Below are 21,051 nucleotides of genomic sequence, written 5' to 3'. Positions count from 1 at the left end.
TAAAAAAATTAAAGAATCTAATTTATATAAAACAATTTAAATGATAACGCAGCTAACGCGCAGCACTCGTGATGGATTAATAAAGAATATTTACTGTACTTTAACACTAAACGCATTTGAAGTGAGCAGCGTGGCCACTGATGACTGATGGAGCGGGACCAGCTGTGCTGAAAAAAAAACTAAGTTCCGCGCTTTTTCGCTTAAATGCAGAAAAATCAAAATTTTTGTTCTGAAGGAAAATAACTAGTTTTTCGTTAATAAACCGCTCTAGCGATTAATATAGACACCCAGGACATATATTTGCTTACCAAAATTTGAATTTACACCAAAAACTGCGTTTTTACTCAATGTTGGACTCTGCCAATTTTTCTGACTCCGAGGGAAAAAATTCTATCACCCCAAATATCACAAAACTCCTTTAATTCGCAAAAATTGGGTTTCTCGTTCCCAGATATAAATAAGTTATTATTTACTACTGACGTTGTATACAGAACAATGCTGACACATCGGGCGGTTTCAACACTCATTAATTCGAATTTTCGTCAAAATGCGAGATTTTCACCTCAAGTGGATTCTGACAAAATTACAACACGATTTCTCGAAAAATACTTAAATTCGACAAAAATGTAATTATCACTGTTTAATGCTTAAGAACAGAATTACATCCCTTGCGCACACTAGAGGGTAATACTGACCCTAGAATATACACGAAACATGAAAATTCGAATTTTCGCCAAAAAGTCATATTCCTAGCCCAAGCTGGATTTTTGAAAATTTTCCACCTACGTTTCTACAAAAAATTCTAAGTCTAAAAAACGCAATTCTACCATCTTACTGGTAAAACTAGAAAAAAATATCATCCTCATCGACTTGGGAATCCTAATGATACCCAGATCATGTACGTGACCCGCGAATACAAAATTACAGTTAACGACTTTCCGACGTTGACTTAGCCGAAAACTTATCCCGAAATACTGAGAAATATTTCCCAAATTCTATTAAACATTTACAACGAAAATTACTATCCCTTAACAATTCCTGCACTAACAATAGTGACCGACATATAGCCCTAAGTCCAGAGGATTAACTACGCTCTAGAAACAACGCCTCTGACTTAGACTAATACAACAGGGAATAGCAAAACTTAATGTACGCACTTAGCCTAATACATAAGAAAATACAAACACTTGGGAAAATATTTAACCGGGGATTGAATTTAGGGGAAAAAAAATTAATCTCTAGAACAACGCAAATAACAGGAATTACTTTATAAATTTAAGTATACTTAATTCAAATATACACTCGACTTAATCTTATAATTGCTCCTACCAGACCGCCGTACCACGCCTAGCCAAGGGGTCTCGACCATCTAGGTTCTAACAGAGAGACACGCAGCTTTCAGCAACAATTAAGACTAGGGACGACTCAACCTCCACTAAGTGTGCGATCACTTAGTTGTTGAATCGCTGCTAGGTAGGTTACTAGTCCGTCCCTCGGAGGCTGCAACGCCCTTCACGGATTTACGTTTTCCCTAGCGTTTTGGGCCGTCTAACAACGCCCTTGGATCTATCTCCTGGCGTCCCACGGATATATCCGCCCAGACAGCCCACAAGGAAACTGCTGTTGAGAGTATGGCGGCTCCCAACACCTCTGAATTAATTGCAATGGGTCGAGTATGGTACCCAGTCCAATCAACTCGGAGCGGTCTCCTTTTCAATAAATCTTAACAGCCTAATCTTACTAACTAAACCTTAATCATATCAGCCCGCATGACCCAAGATTCGCCAATCCCCACTCAAAACGCACTGTTGTGAGGCGCACTGCTAATCCTGGCCCGCGGCTGTCTCCTTAGCATCTACGCACATGTTCGAATGGCTAGACGCGTGAGCCTTTCAACAATTTCAAACAAAATTGTTGAAACCACCGCTGTGCACCATTGTAACACTGGGAGGGTGTTCCGATATGCGCTTTCCTACCTTTTCCCCCTCTACCCGTATTCTTACTTTTTATTCTCTACAAAGGTCTCCAAAACTTTTACTGAAGCCGACTCCATGCCACGTGGTCCTAAGACGATTGACTGACTTAGGATTCTACAACCCGTATTACGTGACCTAGGCTTTGAGCAAAACCCTAGAGTCGCCTCTGCCGCCACCACCAGACCAGTAACACTGAGCAATGATCGAGGTCTGGATCGATCATGCTAATTAATCAACCTTGGGGCTTGATCCCCACTAGTAATATATGACCTTGGGAACTTGAGTGTGGAATTAATTAAATGGGAATGATGAATTCCGATTCGATGTTAGAATCGGCGCCCAATTCAACTCTGCCTCGTTGGGACCACGTAACCAGGACAAATTTCATATACATATAACATACACATGGAAATAATGAAAATGCAAATTTACTAGCTATTAATTTATTAAAGAAAAACTAAAACAAATCTAAATGGTTATCACTCCCTCTCACGATAACACTCCTTACTTGACCTGAACGGCAATGAATTGACTATCCCTATAAGAACTCATAAAGCAACTCTACCTTTGGGGACCAGCTAGATGTTCGTGCTGTCGGGAGGCCGATGATGGTAAGACCACCTGCCCGAGTTGTTTCTCAAACCACACTAATTGTCCTCTCTCTGGTCTTCCCCAGACTAGAGCATTGTATTGTTCCGCATCGCTTACCAAGTTACTTAGCAAGGTTTAATTTATAACAACTAACCTCTGTTGTACTTAATTGATCCAGACTGGTTGAATTATTTTACTGAAGTTAAATTACACAAGCATCTAACGGCAGAGCTGTTACCGATCACCACATGGCTATTTGACCTTTGAGAAATAGTGGACATGTCAACTCTGATGACCTATGACCGCCGGTCACTCCGCCTTACAACTTAGATCTGATTCGTGAGGTCACTGATGGTGACTTAACTCAATAATTAGAATACTCTTGATATTATAACTATATAATACAATTTGAATGCAACCTGAATAAAGACTATTTATTCTAAATTACTGAATACTATAGGATGATTCATTATACGAAACTATGAATAAGGCGTCAATTATTTTCACCGCGAATTCCCTGGGGTCAGGTCCCGGGTCACCACGCGGGTCCCGCTTCCATTCTCCTTGTAGATAAAACATTCTGGAAAATTCTTACAACCAGCCTAGTTTGTTACAAGCGCATTAACCCCCCAAAGAACCAGCCCCTGACACAGCGAGACCCAGAAGAGGCCCCTGGCCTTAGTAAAGACGTCGGGAAATACCAACACCTCCCTCCCTCACCCCTAACACCTAGCTTAATCGTCATAAAAACTCTACAGCGTGTATCTATTCACTGCACCAATGCGGTTATATCATTAAATACTGTGGCTAATCTCATCAGGAGAGAGATAATCTGGCAACTGGTCAGTTGGGCATCAGTTCTCAATTTGGATAGTTATTACTTATTATAGTTATTACTAGTTATTAGTAATAACTAGTTATAATTAGTTATAACTAGTTATTTACTAGTTATTACTTATTATTAGTAATAATTAGTTATAATTAGTTATAACTAGTTATTACTAGTTATTACTAGTTATTACAGTTATTATTATAATAATAATTATAGTTAATAAATGGATAATTATTAGTTACAAACATCAGTTATTAAGTGTTTGTAGAGTGTAAATTGGTCAATTGCATGCTTTTTATGACCTTAATATGTCCATATAAATTGTTAATCGTTATGTAGAGGGGGAAAATCAAGTGAGCATCTATCTTAATCTTTACCATTTATTCTGAATATATGTACAAATACCTGTATATATATATATATATATATATATATATATATATATATATATATATATATATATATATATATATATATGAATGAAAACTCACACCCAAAAGTGACTCGAACCCATACTCCCAGGAGCAACGCAACTGTTAACTACAGGGCGCCTTAATCCACTTGACCATCACGGCCGTCAAAAGGAAGTGATAGCCAGGGCTATAGCCTTGGCTATCACTTCCTTTTGACGGCCGTGATGGTCAAGTGGATTAAGGCGCCCTGTAGTTACCAGTTGCGTTGCTCCTGGGAGTATGGGTTCGAGTCACTTCTGAGGTGTGAGTTTTCATTCGCATATAGTCCTGGGGACCATTCAGGCTTGTTCGCATTTGTGTTCCTCACGTGTGCACAAAGAATGAGGTGATTTGGTGAAATGCTATGCCCAAGATTACCATCCGAGTTGCCGTCGGGAAAGTGGCTCAAATAGCCTTGGCTATCACTTCCTTTTGACGTCCGTGATGGTCAAGTGGATTAAGGCGCCCTGTAGTTACCAGTTGCGTTGCTCCTGGGAGTATGGGTTCGAGTCACTTCTGGGGTGTGAGTTTTCATTCGCATATAGTCCTGGGGACCATTCAGGCTTGTTCGCATATATATTATATATATACATATATATATATATATATATATATATATACAGGGTATTGAAATGGAAGTGATTGTAGAAAGCCTATTGGTCCATATTTCTTGATGCTTCTATATTGGAGCGGAGTCTTGAGGTGGGTAGAATGTAGTTGTGCATTAATTGGCTGTTGATTGCTGGTGTTGACTTCTTAATGTGTAGTGCCTCGCAAACGTCAAGCCGCCTGCTATCGCTGTATCTATCGATGATTTGTGTGTTGTTTACTAGGATTTCTCTGGCGATGGTTTGGTTGTGGGAAGAGATTATATGTTCCTTAATGGAGCCCTGTTGTTTATACATCATAAGAAGGAAAGTGAAAAGCCATGCAACCTCTGAAGAGACAACTAACACAACACCTATACCCCCTATTAGACTATTTTACAGGAACTTCTTTTCCACAGCTCATAAAACGGAGGAAAGGGTCCTGAAAGATATTGTTAATAGAAACGTTATCCCTACAGACAAAAATCAGAGGATACAACTGACGATTTACTATAAAACCAGAAAAACGGCCAGCCTACTCATGAGAAACTCTCCAGACACAAAACAGAACGCTTTAAAAGAGACTAACGTCGTCTATGCCTTCAAATGCCCACTTGGGGACTGTAAGCTCCAAAAAACCCAGTATATAGGCAAGACAACAACATCTCTTTCTAGGCGTTTAACGATGCATAAGCAACAGGGCTCCATTAAGGAACATATAATCTCTTCCCACAACCAAACCATCGCCAGAGAAATCCTAGTAAACAACACAGAAATCATCGATAGATACAGCGATAGCAGGCGGCTTGACGTTTGCGAGGCACTACACATCAAGAAGTCAACACCAGCAATCAACAGCCAATTATTGCACAACTATATTCTACCCACCTCAAGACTCCGCTCCAATATAGAAGCATCAAGAAATATGGACCAATAGGCTTTCTACAAACACTTCTATTCAATATCCATTGTTTCGTGTTCTGTCTTGTGTTGATGAAATTAATACCCTATTAATACTCTTGTTCTGTCTTGTGTTGATGAAATTAATACCCTATTAATACCACATTTTGTTCTGTCTTGTGTTAATGCCACATCACCCCTTCCACCTCACTCAAATGTAGATATAAATCGGAGATACGTAAGTTCTATTCAGTTGTGTATTTGTGAACTAAAGTCTTTGAAAATGTAATAAGTTTTACGAAACGCGCCCGTGTCGCGTCAGACTAGAAATAAAAATGAATTTTGGAGAATTGATTTTTTATTTACCTCCAACAGTGAAGCGTAATGTACGAAAGATTGAGAAAATTCGTGTTAGAATTATTAATCTTACTTTTTCGGTCATATTTAATAATATATATATATATATATATATATATATATATATATATATATATATATATATATATATATATATATATATATATATATATATATATATATATATATATATATATGTATATATATATATGTCGTACCTAGTAGCCAGAACGCACTTCTCAGCATACTATGCAAGGCCCGATTTGCCTAATAAGCCAAGTTTTCCTGAGTTAATATATTTTCTCTAATTTTTTCTTATGAAATGATAAAGCTACACATTTCATTACATATGAGGTCAATTTTTTTAATTGGAGTAAAATTAATGTAGATATATGACCAAACCTAACCAACCCTACCTAACTTAACCTAACCTATCTTTATAGGTTAGGTAGCCGAAAATTTAGGTTAGGTTAAGTTAGGCAGGTTAGGTAGTCGAAAAACAATTTATTCATAAAAACTTGGCTTATTAGGCAAATCGGGCCTTGCATAGTAGGCTGAGAAGTGCGTTCTGGCTACTAGGTACGACATATATATATATACATATATATATATATATATATATATATATATATATATATATATATATATATATATATATATATATATATATATAATTCATCTGTATAAATTATCAATTGCTATCACATTTATCATTAATTTATCATAAGTGCTTGCATATTTGCATATAATATCTTGCTTGTATCATATAACTAGTTGTTATAATTACTAGACATGATCTCAGTTATTAGCTATGCAGTTTAAGAGCGAGGTTAGACTGTGTAGTGTTGAGAACTTTTGATACTAAAAGAGAACCAGTATTTAGAGTCACTGAACTGTGTTTTATCATTTCATCCATTGTAAACTACAATGCTGAAGTGTTTTAAATGCCAACAGGTACATTGTGTTTCTTCCATCACTATCCTGGTGTTAATAAGTAAAGTCCACATAGCATCCTAAGACAGGAGGATTGCCAGGACTTTGTATAAGCTAAGGAATTATAAGTTCATTTATTTTGCATTCTTATTTTAAAGTATCATTTATTAAGTTCCAGTCCAATTAATTTCCTCATTTAAGTCCCACATAAATGAGACTTTAGCCTTCAACGTGTGACATATCACACATGTGTGACATGTGTGGCATGAAAGAGTAATGCCACAACAGATCACATTATTCCAGCATTATGTATATGGAACCTGTTGAAGTCTCCTTCATAATACTGGTGTATATTTATTCAACGTCCTTTTTTTTATTTTTAACATTAAACCAATAAACAAAGAAATTACAATAGCGTAATATTACAAAAAGGAAATAATTTACAACAATGCAGGATGTGACCTAGCGTTCTAGAGCGTTTGGGACTCACCAGAATGATGGTTCAAATTTCCACATTTCTCCAAATGATTCTCATTCAATCGGTGTCATGCATGAGAAAAATACTCACTTTCATGGCCTTGTGGAAGACTTTACCAGTGTTGTTGAAGCAACCGTCCTTTCTCTGATTAGACTGAAGCCAAGTGCTTGTTTGGTTCAAATCATTCTTGTCAATCTGCAATTACCAACAGCAATCAGATTCAGGAAGTAGTATACAGTATACACCAAATAAAACATGAGTAAGAAAGTTATTGCTATTTGCTTCAACGATAATTAGCAGCGTTTGGGTGCTTAATTGATAGTATTACCACAGCTCATAGCAGCTCAGTAATTAGATCTCAAGAACAAATACCAAACCCAAACATTTGAAAATGAAAAATCCCTGATGTATGGGTCGGTCCTGGACCATTATGTGTGATGGTCCACGACGGATCGAAACGTCGTCGTGTTTTAATTTTTACATATGTGGGCTGGGTGTCAGGTGTGTGGGCTGGGTGTCAGGTGTGTGGGCTGGGTTTCAGGTGTTTGGGCTGGGTATCAGGGGTGTGGGCTGGGTATCAGAGGTGTGGGCTGGGTATCAGGGGTGTGGGCTGGGTTTTAGGTGTGTGGGCTGGGTGTCAGGTGTGTGGGCTGGGTATCAAGGGTGTGGGCTGGGTTTCAGGTGTGTGGGCTGGGTATCAGGTGTGTGGGCTGGGTTTCAGGTGTGTGGGCTGGGTGTCAGGTGTGTGGGCTGGGTGTCAGGTGTGTGGGCTGGGTATCAGGGGTGTGGGCTGGGTATCAGGGGTGTTGGGCTGGGTGTCAGGTGTGTGGGCTAGGTATCAAGGGTGTGGGCTGGGTTTCAGGTGTGTGGGCTGGGTATCAGGTGTGTGGGCTGGGTATCAGGTGTGTCGGCTGGGTATCAGGTGTGTGGGCTGGGTTTCAGGTGTGTGGGCTGGGTTTCAGGTGTGTGGGCTGGGTGTCAGGTGTGTGGGCTGGGTATCAGGTGTGTGGGCTGGATGTCAGGTGTGTGGGCTAGATATCAGGTGTGTGGGCTGGGTTTCAGGTGTGTGGGCTGGGTATCAGGTGTGTGGGCTGGGTATCAGGTGTGTCGGCAGGGTATCAGGTGTGTAGGCTGGGTATCAGGTGTGTGGGCTGGGTGTCAGGTGTGTGGGCTCGGTATCAGGTGTGTGGGCTGGGTTTCAGGTGTGTGGGCTTGGTATCAGGTGTGTGGGCTGGGTTTCAGGCGTGTGGGCTAAGTATCAGGTGTGTGGGCTGGGTATCAGGTGTGTCGGCTGGGTATCAGGTGTGTAGGCTGGGTATCAGGTGTGTGAGCTGGGTTTCAGGTGTGTGGGCTTGGTATCAGGTGTGTGGGCTGGGTTTCAGGTGTGTGGGCTGGGTATCAGGTGTGTCGGCTGGGTATCAGGTGTGTAGGCTGGGTATCGGGTGTGTGGGCTGGGTATCAGGTGTGTGAGCTGGGTATCAGGTGTGTCGGCTATGTGTCAGGTGTGTGGGCTGGGTGTCAGGTGTGTACTCACCTAGTTGTGCTTGCGGGGGTTGAGCTCGGGCTCTTTGGTTCCGCCTCTCAACCGTCAATCAACAGATGTACAGGTTACTGAGCCTATTGGCCTCTATCATATCTACACATTTAACTGTGTATGGAGTCAGCGTCCACCACATCACTTCCTAATGCATTCCATTTGTCAACCACTCAGACACTAAAAAAGTTCTTTCTAATATCTCTGTGGCTCATTTGGGCACTCAATTTCCACCTGTGTCTTCCTAGTGCGTGTGCCCCGTGTGTTAAATAGCCTGTCTATATCAACCCTGTCGATTCCCTTGAGAACCTTGAATGTGGTGATCATGTCCCCCAAACTCTTCTGTCTTCCAACGAAGTGAGATTTAATTCCCGTAGTCTCTCCTCGTTGCTCATACCTCTCAGCTCGGGTACTAGTCTGGTGGCAAACCTTTGAATCTTTTCCAGTTTAGTTGTATGCTTGACTAGATATGGACTCCATGCTGGAGCCGCATACTTCAGGATTGGTCTGACATATGTGGTATATAATGTTTTGAAAGATTCCTTACACAAGTTTCTAAAGGCCGTTCTTATGTTAGCCAACCTGGCATATGCTGCTGATGTTATCCTCTTGATATGAGCTTCAGGGGACAGGTCAGGCGTGATATCAACCCCCAGGTCTTTCTCTCTCTCTGACTCTTGAAGTATTTCATCTCCCAAATGGTACCTTGTATCTGGTCTCCTGCTTCCTACCCCTATCTTCATTACATTGCATTTGCTTGGGTTAAACTCTAACAGCCATTTGTTCGACCATTCCTGCAGCTTGTCCAGGTCTTCTTGAAGCCTCAAGCTGTCCTCCTCTGTCTTAATCCTCCTCATAATTTTGGCGTCGTCAGCAAACATTGAGAAGAATGAGTCTATACCTTCTGTGAGATCATTTACGTATATCAGAAACAGGATAGGCCCAAAAAATGAGCCCTGTGGGACTCCACTGGTGACTTCACGCCATTCTGAGGTCTCACCTCTCACTGTAACTTTCTGCTTCCTATTGCTTAGGTACTCCTTTATCCACTGGAGCGCCCTACCAGTTACTCCTGCCTGTTTCTCCAGCTTATGCATCAACCTTTTATGGGGTCCTGTGTCAAAGACTTTCCGACAGTCCAAAAATATGCAGTCCGCCCATCCTTCTCTTTCTTGCTAAATATTTGTCACCTGATCGTAGAATTCTATAAAGCCTGTAAGGCAAGATTCACCCTCCCTGAACCCATGTTCATGTGTTGTCATGAAGTCTCTTCTCTCTAGATGTGTTACTAGGTTTTTTCTCACAATCTTCTCCATCACCTTGCATGGTATACAAGTTAAGGACACTGACCTGTAGTTCAGTGCCTCTTGTCTGTCACCCTTTTTGTATATTGGTACTACATTAGCAGTCTTCCATATTTCTGGTAGGTCCCCCGTTTCCTGTGACCTACTATACACTATGGAGAGTGGCAAGCAAAGTGCTCCTGCACACTCTTTCAATACCCATGGTGAGATTCCGTCCAGCCCAACAGCTTTTCTCACATCCAGCTCCAATAGGTGCTTCTTGACATCATCTCTTGTAATTTCGAATCTATCCAAGGTCACCTGGTTTGCTGCCACCTCTTCTAGCGCCGTGACATCTCCCTGTTCTATTGTAAAGACCTCCTGAAACCTTTTGTTGAGTCTTCACACTCCTCTTTATCATTCTCTGTGTAACTGTCCTCGCCCACCCTAAGTTTCATCACCTGTTCCTTCACTGTTGTCTTCCTCCTGATGTGACTGTGTAGTAGCTTTGGTTCGGTCTTGGCTTTATTAGCTATATCATTTTCATACCTTTTCTCAGCTGCTCTTCTCACACTGACATACTCGTTCCTAGTATCTCTCTCTACTTTCTGGTGTTCTGTTATTACGGAAGTTCCTCCATGCCCCTTTGTTCAGCTCCTTTGCTTTCATACATTCCCTATTAAACCACGGATTCTTCCTTTGCTTCTCTGTTTTTTCCTGTCAGGCTGGGACAAACCTGCTTACAGCCTCCTGACATTTTTGGGTGACATAGTCCATCATGTCTTGTACTGACTTGGTTCCGAGTTCTGTGTCCCAATGTATATCCCATAGGAATTTATTCATCTCCTCATAGTTTCCCTTTCGGTACGCCAGCCCTTTGGTTCCCAGTTCTTGTTTGGGGGTGATAATTCCTAGCTCAACCAGGTACTCAAAGCTCAATACACTATGATCACTCATTCCCAATGGGGCTTCCAACTTAACTTCCCTTGTATCCGACTCATTTAGGGTAAATATCAGATCAAGCAAGGCTGGTTCATCCCCTCCTCTCATTCTTGTCGGTCCCTTGACGTGTTGACTTAGAAAGTTTCTTGTTGCCACATCCAGCAGCTTAGCTCTCCATGTGTCTGAGCCTCGATGTGGGTCTCTGTTCCCCCAATCTATCTTCCCATGGTTGAAGTCTCCCATGATTAGAAGTCTGGATTTGTTCCTGCTAGCCACAGAAGCTGCTCTCTCTATTATATTGATGGTGGCCAAGTTGTTTCTATCATATTTGTGTCTGAGTCTTCTGTCATTCGGTGGGGGGTTATATATGACTACTATTATAATTTTCTGTCCTGCAGTTGCTATGGTGCCTGATATGTAGTCACTGAAACCTTCACAGTTCTGAATTACCATCTCTTCGATACTCCAATCTTCTCTTAGTAGCAAAGCTACACCACCTCCTCCTCTCCCTTCTCTCTCTCTTTCCTCACTACATAGTAGCCCTGTGGAAACACTGTGTTTGTTATGATTTTCGTTAGCTTTGTTTCTGTGAGTGCTATTATGTCTGAGTTTTCTTCTAGCGCCCATTCTCCAAGTTCACTTGTTTTATTTGTAATCCCATCTATGTTAGTGTACATCGCCTTGAAACTCACTTTCTTCTGTTCATTTTCATGTCCCATTCTTGGCGAGTATTCTGCTGGAGTGGGAAGCTGTTCTGTGGGTGAGAAGATCTGTGAGGTGGTTTGCAGGGTCTCAGAGGATTTTGGGGTGGGGGGTGGGGGTTTAAGGGAATGGGCGACAGGTAGGGTTTGGGTTAAGGAGATAGGGGGACATGGAGGATACAGGGTGAGGAGGGATAGGGAGGGTATGGATGAAGGGGGAGGGGGGAAAGGTGGGAGGGGGGACATGATGGGAATGGGGATGGGGTGTCAGGGTCAGAATGGAGTGGGGGGGTTAGGGACTGTTGGGTGGGGGCAGGTAGGGTGAGGAAAAGGGAGGGGTTTCTATGCAGAGGGGGGTGGTGGTGTTGCCCTCCCCTCTGGTGTTGCTAGGATGCTGGTTTTGGGTTCCCCTCTTGTCTCTGGGACTGTTGTGTTGGGGGCTGTGATTTCCTGGTTTGTTTCTCTCTCCCTGCGCTTCCTCCTTGCCTCAGCTGCCCTGGCTCTCTCCTCCTTCGTCCTGTCCCTCTGCAGGAATACTTTTTTTGTATCCCTCCACATGCTGCAGACGACTCTTCCTTTCGAGAATATCCTCCTTCGTGGTTTCATTTGTAAACAGCACCTTTACAAGTCGGTTTCTGTCCTTGTTGTACCAGCCCAGCCTGAAAACCTTCTCAATGTTATGTACAGCCCCATCCATCTGTAACCCCTTCAATAGCCCATGTACTGCCTCTCTATCCTGGCTATTCCATTCCTGCCTGTTGGATCCTTCCTATTCTTTGATGCCTACAACTACCACTGATCTTTTTCTTTCCAGCAGTTGAGTGGTGCACCTTGCTGCTTCCTGTGACGTAGCTGCCTGCATCGCTACCTCACTCACTGTGTCCATTGCTTCTGAGCTCTTTTTCAGTCGTTCCGCAAATGTTTCAGGTACAGAGGCATTTCCTTCCAATGTAACATTCCCACCTTCCCTTTGGATGATAATCTGATGCTCGGTCTCTTTATTTTTCTCTGTGAGGGATTTGATCTCCTCTCTTGCTGATGCTAGCTCACTTTGCAGATTGTTAATTGTAATCCTCATTTCATGCATCTCCCTCCTGAATTCCTCCAGAACTTGGGTTAGCATCTCCTTCGTTTGGTCACCCTGGCTGCCTCCTGTGTCCCTGTTGCGGCCTCCTGCCATTTTGCCCCTTGTCAAGAGAGAGAGCAAGAGAGAGCAAGAGAGAGAGAGAGCAAGAGAGGAAGAGAGAGCAAGAGAGGAAGAGAGAGAGAGCAAGTGAGGAAGAGAGAGAGAGCAAGTGAGGAAGAGAGAGAGAGCAAGAGAGGAAGAGAGAGAGAGCAAGAGAGGAAGAGAGAGAGAGCAAGTGAGGAAGAGAGAGAGAGCAAGAGAGGAAGAGAGAGAGAGCAAGAGAGGAAGAGAGAGAGAGCAAGAGAGGAAGAGAGAGAGAGCAAGAGAGGAAGAGAGAGAGAGCAAGAGAGGAAGAGAGAGAGAGCAAGAGAGGAAGAGAGAGAGAGCGAGAGAGAGAGAGAGAGCGAGAGAGAGAGAGAGAGAGAGAGAGAGAGAGAGAGAGAGAGAGAGAGAGAGAGAGAGAGAGAGAGAGAGAGAGAGAGAGAGAGAGAGAGCGAGAGAGAGCGAGAGCGAGAGCGAGAGAGAGAGAGAGAGAGAGAGAGAGAGAGAGAGAGAGAGAGAGAACGTGTGTGCGCGTGGGATGGGGTTAAGAGGAGGTAAGGTGTTTCAGCTTACGGCAGGTAAGAGAAGGGGTGGATTATGAGAGGTTTTCCACGAAAGGTGTTAATCTCTTCTAGCCCGTGTGTGCGTGTGTGTGTGGGTGCATACGTACGTGGGCTTGAGAGCGTGCGTGTGTGTGTGCGTGCGTGCGTGTGCGTGCGTGCGTGCGTGTGTCACGAGTTCCCGTAAGTGCTAACTTCTACCCAATGAGCCACTTTGAGATTTTAAATATATATGCTATCCTGAACAAGAATTTGATAATATTTTACCTCACACTGTACACCTGATTAATTGACCTGAAAGGGGGGTACATACCAGTCTGCTTCCCTCTCACACAACAAGATGAGTAATGACGTATGGTTGACGATGGTCTCCGTCGTCGCCTTCCACTTGGTGATTCACTAAGTGCTAGTAGATTGATGATGTTGGTTCTTCTCTATCTACAATAAGCTTTGGAGTCAGTCACTGTATCGTTGTGTTCCAGTTCACAAATTTACTTTACCACTGATCACAGTCACAACCCAACAAACACAATCAGGTAGTTCCACGGCGGGTCGTCCCACCTGGCCGTCAGGTCAGGTCGCTCTACGCAGTCCTTCACACTGTATATGCACCGGTGATTGCCACTAGCTCCACTTTGGTTTCTTCGCACTATCGCTAGCGATATAACTATGCTATGTAGCACCCTGCTAGCTACACACTGCGAGAGGCCAAATACTATGATCTAGCCTTAATACTCCTTCAATGTCCTAAGAAATTGACGAATTTCCGCGGATCTCACTAATCGTGTGTGTCCCCTACCGTCGCTGGCCTACTACTCCAGCCTGTGTGGGCTGGATGTCAGGTGTGTGGACTGGATGTCAGGTGTGTGGGCTGGATGTCAGGTGTGTGGGCTGGGTATCAGGCGTGTGGGCTGGATGTCAGGTGTGTGGGCTGGATGTCAGGTGTGTGGGCTGGATGTCAGGTGTGTGGGCTGGGTATCAGGCGTGTGGACTGGTTATCAGGTGTGTGAGCTTGGTATCAGGTGTGTGGGCTGGGTATCAGGCGTGTGGACTGGTTATCAGGTGTGTGCGCTGTGTATCAGGTGTGTGGGCTGGGTATCAGGTGTGTGAGCTGGGTATCAGGTGTGTGGGCTGGGTATCAGGTGTGTAGGCTTGGTATCAGGTGTGTGGGCTGGGTATCAGGTGTGTTCTCACCTAATTGTACTCACCTAGTTGTGCTTGCGGGGGTTGAGTTCTGGCTATTTGGTCCCGCCTCTCAACCGTCAATCAACTGGTGTACAGGTTCCTGAGCCTAATGGGCTCTATATCATATCTACACTTGAAACTGTGTATGGAGTCAGCGTCCACCACATCACTTCCTAATGCATTCCATTTGTCAACCACTCTGACACTAAAAAAGTTCTTTCCAATATCTCTGTGCCTCATTTGGGCACTCAGTTTTCATCTGTGTCCCCTAGTGCGTGTGCCTCTAGTGTTAAACAGCCTGTCTTTATCTACCCTGTCGATTCCCTTGAGAATCTTGAATGTGGTGATCATGTCCCCCCTAACTCTTCTGTCTTCCAACGAAGTGAGGTTTATTTCCCGTAGTCTCTCCTCGTAGCTCATACCTCTCAGCTCGGGTACTAGTCTGGTGGCAAACCTTTGAACCTTTTCCAGTTTAGTCATATGCTTGACTAGATATGGAATCCATGCTGGAGCCGCATACTCCAGGATTGATCTGACATATGTGGTATATAATGTTCTGAAAGATTTCTTACACAAGTTTCTAAATGCCGTTCTTATGTTAGCCAACCTGGCATATGTCGCTGATGTTATCCTCTTGATATGAGCATGAGGGGGACAGGTCTGGTGTGATATCAACCCCCAGGTCTTTCTCTCTCTCTCTCTGACTCCTGAAGTATTTCGTCTCCTAAGTGATACCTTGTATCTGGTCTCCTTCTTCCTACCCCTATCTTCATTACATTACATTTGCTTGGGTTAAATTCTAATAACCATTTGTTCGACCATTCCTGCAGCTTGTCCAGGTCTTCTTGAAGCCTCAAGCTGTCCTCCTCTCTCCTAATACTTCTCATAATTTTGGCGTCATCAGCAAACATTGAGAGGAATGAGTGTATACCCTCTTGGAGATCATTTACGTATATCAGAAACAGGATAGGTCCAAGAACAGAGCCCTGTGGGACTCCACTGGTGACTTCACGCCAATCTGAGGTCTCACCCTTCACTGTAACTCTCTGCTTCCTATTGCTTAGGTACTCCCTTATCCACTGGAGCGCCCTACCAGTTATTCCTGCCTGTTTCTCCAGCTTATGCATCAACCTTTTATGAGATACTGTGTCAAAGGCTTTCCGTCTTTGTTGGCTGGGTATCACGTGTGTGGACTGGGTATCAGGTGTGTGGACTGGGTATCAGGTGTGTGGGCTGGGTATCAGGTGTGTGGGCTGGGTATCAGGTGTGTGGGCTGGGTATCAGGTGTGTGAGCTGGGTATCAGGTGTGTGGGCTGGGTATCAGGTGTGTGGGCTGGGTATCAGGTGTGTGGGCTGGGTATCAGGTGTGTGAGCTGGGTATCGACCTAAACATCTGGCAATCCGGAAATCCATTCAGTAGATAAAATGTTTATTATTGTTACCAACACAGGTCTCTAGTGACCTACTGCCAGCATTTCAAAAGATCAGTCTTGCCTCAGAACCTTCTCAGCCGTCATGAGCAATACGATCAGTCTACCTGTCCCAGTGGCCGCATTTGTGATGAGGATATTGCTAGATTAATGTACTGACTGCTCAGTCAATAGTGATGAATTGGTCTCATCGCTTTAGGGTGCTTAGGGTGTGGAAATACAATCCGATATTAACAATTGTGTAGTACTTATAGAAGCAGTGGTCAAACGTACAAAACTTCACCACTGCACCCAAAACAGTCAAACTCCTGGGGCTCCGTCTGTTGGGCTCCGTCTGTTGGGCTCCGTCTATTGGGCTCCGTCAGTTGGGCTCCGTCTGTTGGGCTCCGTCTGTTGGGCTCCGTCTATTGGGCTCCGTCAGTTGGGCTCCGTCTGTTGGGCTCCGTCTGTTGGGCTCCGTCTGTTGGGCTCCGTCTATTGGGCTCCGTCTGTTGGGCTCCGTCTGTTGGGCTCCGTCTGTTGGGCTCCGTCTGTTGGGCTCCGTCTGTTGGGCTCCGTCTGTTAGGCTCCGTCTGTTAGGCTCTGTCTGTTGGGCTCCGTCTGTTGGGCTCCGTCTGTTGGGCTCCGTCTGTTGGGCTCCGTCTATTGGGCTCCGTCTGTTGGGCTCCGTCTGTTGGGCTCCGTCTGTTGGGCTCCGTCTGTTGGGCTCCGTCTGTTGGGCTCCGTCTGTTGGGCTCCGTCTGTTGGGCTCCGTCTGTTGGGCTCCGTCAGTTGGGCTCCGTCTGTTGGGCTCCGTCTGTTGGGCTCCGTCTGTTGGGCTCCGTCTATTGGGCTCCGTCTATTGGGCTCCGTCTGTTGGGCTCCGTCTGTTGGGCTCCGTCAGTTGGGCTCCGTCAGTTGGGCTCCGTCTGTTGGGCTCCGTCAGTTGGGCTCCGTCAGTTGGGCTCCGTCTGTTGGGCTCCGTCAGTTGGGCTCCGTCTGTTGGGCTCCGTCTGTTGGGCTCCGTCTGTTGGGCTCCGTCTGTTGGGCTTCGTCTGTTGGGATCCGTCTGTTGGGATGCGTCTGTTGGGATTCGTCTGTTGGGATTCGTCTGTTGGGATCCGTCAGTTGGGCTCCGTCTGTTGGGCTCCGTCTGTTGGGCTCCGTCTGTTGGGCTCCGTCTGTTGGGCTTCGTCTGTTGGGATCCGTCTGTTGGGATGCGTCTGTTGGGATTCGTCTGTTGGGATTCGTCTGTTGGGATCCGTCTGTTGGGATCCGTCTGTTGGGCTCCATCTGTTGTGATTCGTCTGTTGGGATCCGTCTGTTGACCGCCATTTACACTAGGAAGTTCAAGTTAGCTTGGCGTGAAACAATTGGCTTGGAATGAATGCTTGAGTGTAGAGTAATGTAAAACACAGCAAGAGGAGGTCCACTCACCACAATAAACTGTTGGGCCTGGCTGAAGGACTTGAGGACGAAGGCCGACAACCAGGTGGAGCCGGAGTCGTCAGCGTTGCCGAAGGCGCTGAAGGAGCCGTCACCTCTACGGTAGAGGAGCTCCCGTTGGTACCCTGCAGGCAGCCACTAATGTAATTATGGCAAACTAATACATTAACTAGTTACTACAACACGCTCTTATAACAAAAGCATAAAAATTAAAGAAACAACAGAAAGCCAATAGCCATATACATGTCTCACCTGCACTAGAAACAATTAAGTGATCTACACGTCTGTTATGGTATCCCGAAATTTGCAACACAAATCAACAAACATGTTTCCATACCAGTATTTACCCAGGACTTCGACGGGTATTTCGATGGTCTTCCTGATTGTTTTGCACGTTATGGGAATATTGTTTAATTCATTTTCTTCCTCTGCTTAAAACATCTGTTTGTATTTTTTAAATTGTCTAATCTTTCTAGTGTGAACACTGATGTAAAGTATTCATATACGTTGGCTGCCTTTTTATCATTAATTGAAATTTGGTTGGACTTATCTTCGAAGGGTCCTATCTAGTCTTTTGTCTTTATTCTACTTCTCTAGTGGGCATAAATATACTTTGGATCTTTCATTATATTTTGAGCAAGTTTTCTTTCATAGTTCCTTTTACCTGTTCTTGTGCCCTGAGCAGAGAAATAAAAGCCCTTCTATATGTGTGAACCCGTGTGCCTCCTGGTGGACTCTTAATTCTTTCAGAGGTTTTGCCTTGCTGTTATAGCACTGGTGACAACCCGTCATCCACCTCCTCCTTTTACTTTTACTTTTTGGTACTCACTCAGATCCAAGCTCAGTGTTAAATTTGTAAAATGTTCCCACGAAGCTTCCACGTCTCTGACTACCAAGAGATATTTTGCAATTTCTGTATCATTCTGTGATACAGGAACTGCATCATACAGGAACTCCTCGAAACAGTCTAGAACGTCATCGTTCCAGACCTTTATATGGGTTTCTATAATTGTGTTCTATCTTAGAATATTACGGGGCGAGCTTCTCCTCTTGCTGAGTTTGATCGACCACGACCTCCTCTGGTGTTAGCACAAGGTCCAGAATGTTACTGCCTCGTGTGGGCTCTACCACGTTCTGAATAAAAAATAAGAGTCTTGTACCAGGCCGAGAAATTGTTCCTCTTCGGCTTGTGATTTTGGATTCACCCAAAATCCATTGTGTAGTGATTAAAATCTACCATTATAAGAGCTTGGACTTCACCATATTTTTCACGATATGTAAATCTTGAAATTCCTCTTCTGAAGCTGTGTCTGCCCTGTAGCCTACTTCCACACTCTGTTATAATTTCCAGTAACGATGAGCCAGCTACCACCGTTACAGCTGCCACTGCCTAACAGCTGTAACGGTGAGCAAGCTGTACCTTTGTGCTAGCTGCAACGCTGAGCCAGTTGTAACTAAGCCAGCTGCAACGGTGAGCCAACTGTAACGTTGAGCCAGCTCTGGTTGGTTGATACCTGGTTGATGGGGTTCTGGGAGTTCTTCTACTCCCCAAGCCCTGCCCGAGGCCAGACTCGACTTGTGAGAGTTTGGTCCACCAGGCTGTTGCTTGGAGCGGCCCGCAGGGCCACGTACCCACCACAGCCCGGCTGATCCGGAACTTCTCTTAGAAAACCGTCCAGTTTTCTCTTGAAGATGTCCACGGTTGTTCCGGCAATATTTCTTATGCTCGCTGGGAGGACGTTGAACAACCGCGGACCCCTGATGTTTATACAGTGCTCTCTGATTGTGCCTATGGCACCTCTGCTCTTCACTGGTTCAATCTTGCATTTTCTTCCATATCGTTCACTCCAGTACGTTGTTATTTTACTGTGTAGATTTGGGACCTGACCCTCCAGTATTTTCCATGTGTATATTATTTGGTATCTCTCTCGTCTCCTTTCTAGAGAGTACATTTGGAGAGCTTTGAGACGATCCCAATAATTTAGGTGTTTTATCTCGTCTATGCGTGCCGTATATGTTCTCTGTATTCCCTCTATTTCAGCAATCTCTCCTGCTCTGAAGGGGGAAGTGAGTACTGAGCAGTACTCGAGACGGGACAGCACAAGTGACTTGAAGAGTACAACCATTGTGATGGGATCCCTGGATTTGAAAGTTCTCGTAATCCATCCGATCATTTTTCTGGCTGACGCGATATTTGCTTGGTTATGCTCCCTAAACGTTAGATCGTCGGACATCATTATTCCCAAATCCTTGACATGCTGTTTTTCTACTATGGGAAGATTCGATTGTGTTTTGTACCCTGTATTATGTTTCAGATCCTCATTTTTGCCGTACCTGAGTACCTGAAATTTATCACTGTTAAACATCATGTTATTTTCTGCTGCCCAATCAAAAACTTTGTTGACATCTGCTTGTAGTTTTTCAATGTCTTCAGCAGAGGTAATTTTCATGCTGATTTTTGTGTCATCTGCAAAGGACGACACGAAGCTGTGGCGTGTATTTTTGTCTATATCAGATATGAGAATAAGGAACAGTAGCGGTGCAAGGACTGTACCTTGAGGTACAGAGCTTTTAACATCGCTTGGACTCGATTTTATCTGATTGACTGTTACTCTTTGTGTTCTGTTCGACAGGAAATTGAGTATCCAGCGTCCTACTTTTCCAGTTATTCCCATTGACCTCATTTTGTGAGCTATCACCCCATGGTCACATTTGTCGAACGCCTTTGCAAAGTCTGTGTATACAACATCTGCATTTTGCTTTTCTTCTAGGGCTTCTGTGATTTTGTCATAGTTGTTGAGTAACTGTGACAGACAGGATCTTCCCGCTCTAAATCCATGTTGTCCTGGATTGTGCAATTCATTGTTTTCCATAAAACTAGAAATTTGATTCCTAGTCACTCTTTCAAACACTTTTATTATGTGTGATGTTAGTGCAACTGGCCTATAATTTTTTGCCAAGGCTTTACCCCCCCCCCCCTTGTGCAACGGAGCTATATCTGCAGATTTAAGTGCTGCTGGTATCTCCCCTGTATCCAGGCTCTTTCTCCATATTACGCTGAGTGCTCTCGCTACTGGTACTTTACATTTATTTATGAATATTGAATTCCATGAGTCAGGCCCAGGAGCTGAGTGCATAGGCATATTATCAATTTCTCTTTCAAAGTCTTCCGAGTTTGTGGTAATATCCGTTATATTATCTGCAGCTTGAATGTCATTCATAAAGAAGCTGTCTGGGTCATCAACTTTCATGTTGTTTATTGGTGTGCTAAACATAGCCTCATACTGGCTTCTTAGAATTTCACTAATCTCTTTGTTGTCCTCTGTGTACGTACCTTCATTTGTAATTAACGGTCCAATACTGGTCGAGGTTTTGGATTTTGATTTTGCGTATGTGAAAAAATATTTCGGATTTTTCCTTATCTCTTGTATAGCTTTCTGTTCCAATTCCATTTCCTCAGACTCATATGATCGCTTCAACGTTTGTTCTATTTCCTCAATCTCCCTGCTTAGGCTTGTTTTCCTTGCTTGTGATAGTTGTGTCTGCCGAAGCATTTCCGTTATTTTTTTCCTTCTCCTGTACAGTCGTCTCCGTTCTCTTTCTAGAGTGGTCCTCTTTCTGCCCCTCCTCACAGGCACGTGCTTCAAGCAGACCTTGTAAGCTTCAGCTGTCAGTTGAGCTATTCCCTGTGAGGGAGTTTTGTCGCTTAAGACCGTC

The 21,051-nt window shown here is 44.1% G+C and overlaps 1 protein-coding gene across 1 annotated transcript in view; it reads right to left on the bottom strand.

Moving 5' to 3' along the window:
* Positions 1-21,051, bottom strand: part of LOC123748498 (murinoglobulin-1-like) — a 219,923-nt gene that overhangs the window by 12,455 nt on the left and 186,417 nt on the right. The window contains exons 21-22 of the mRNA XM_069326610.1: positions 17,326-17,459; positions 7,197-7,301 (exon numbers count right to left, since the gene is read on the bottom strand). Of these exons, the coding sequence (XP_069182711.1) occupies positions 7,197-7,301; positions 17,326-17,459 (239 nt within the window). The remainder of the gene's footprint in view (positions 1-7,196; positions 7,302-17,325; positions 17,460-21,051) is intronic.

This window comes from Procambarus clarkii, chromosome 18 (assembly GCF_040958095.1).
Source record: "Procambarus clarkii isolate CNS0578487 chromosome 18, FALCON_Pclarkii_2.0, whole genome shotgun sequence".
Classification (NCBI taxonomy): domain Eukaryota; kingdom Metazoa; phylum Arthropoda; class Malacostraca; order Decapoda; family Cambaridae; genus Procambarus; species Procambarus clarkii.
Note: the sequence above shows the minus strand (reverse complement) of the source record. Positions and strands in the feature narration are given on the sequence as shown.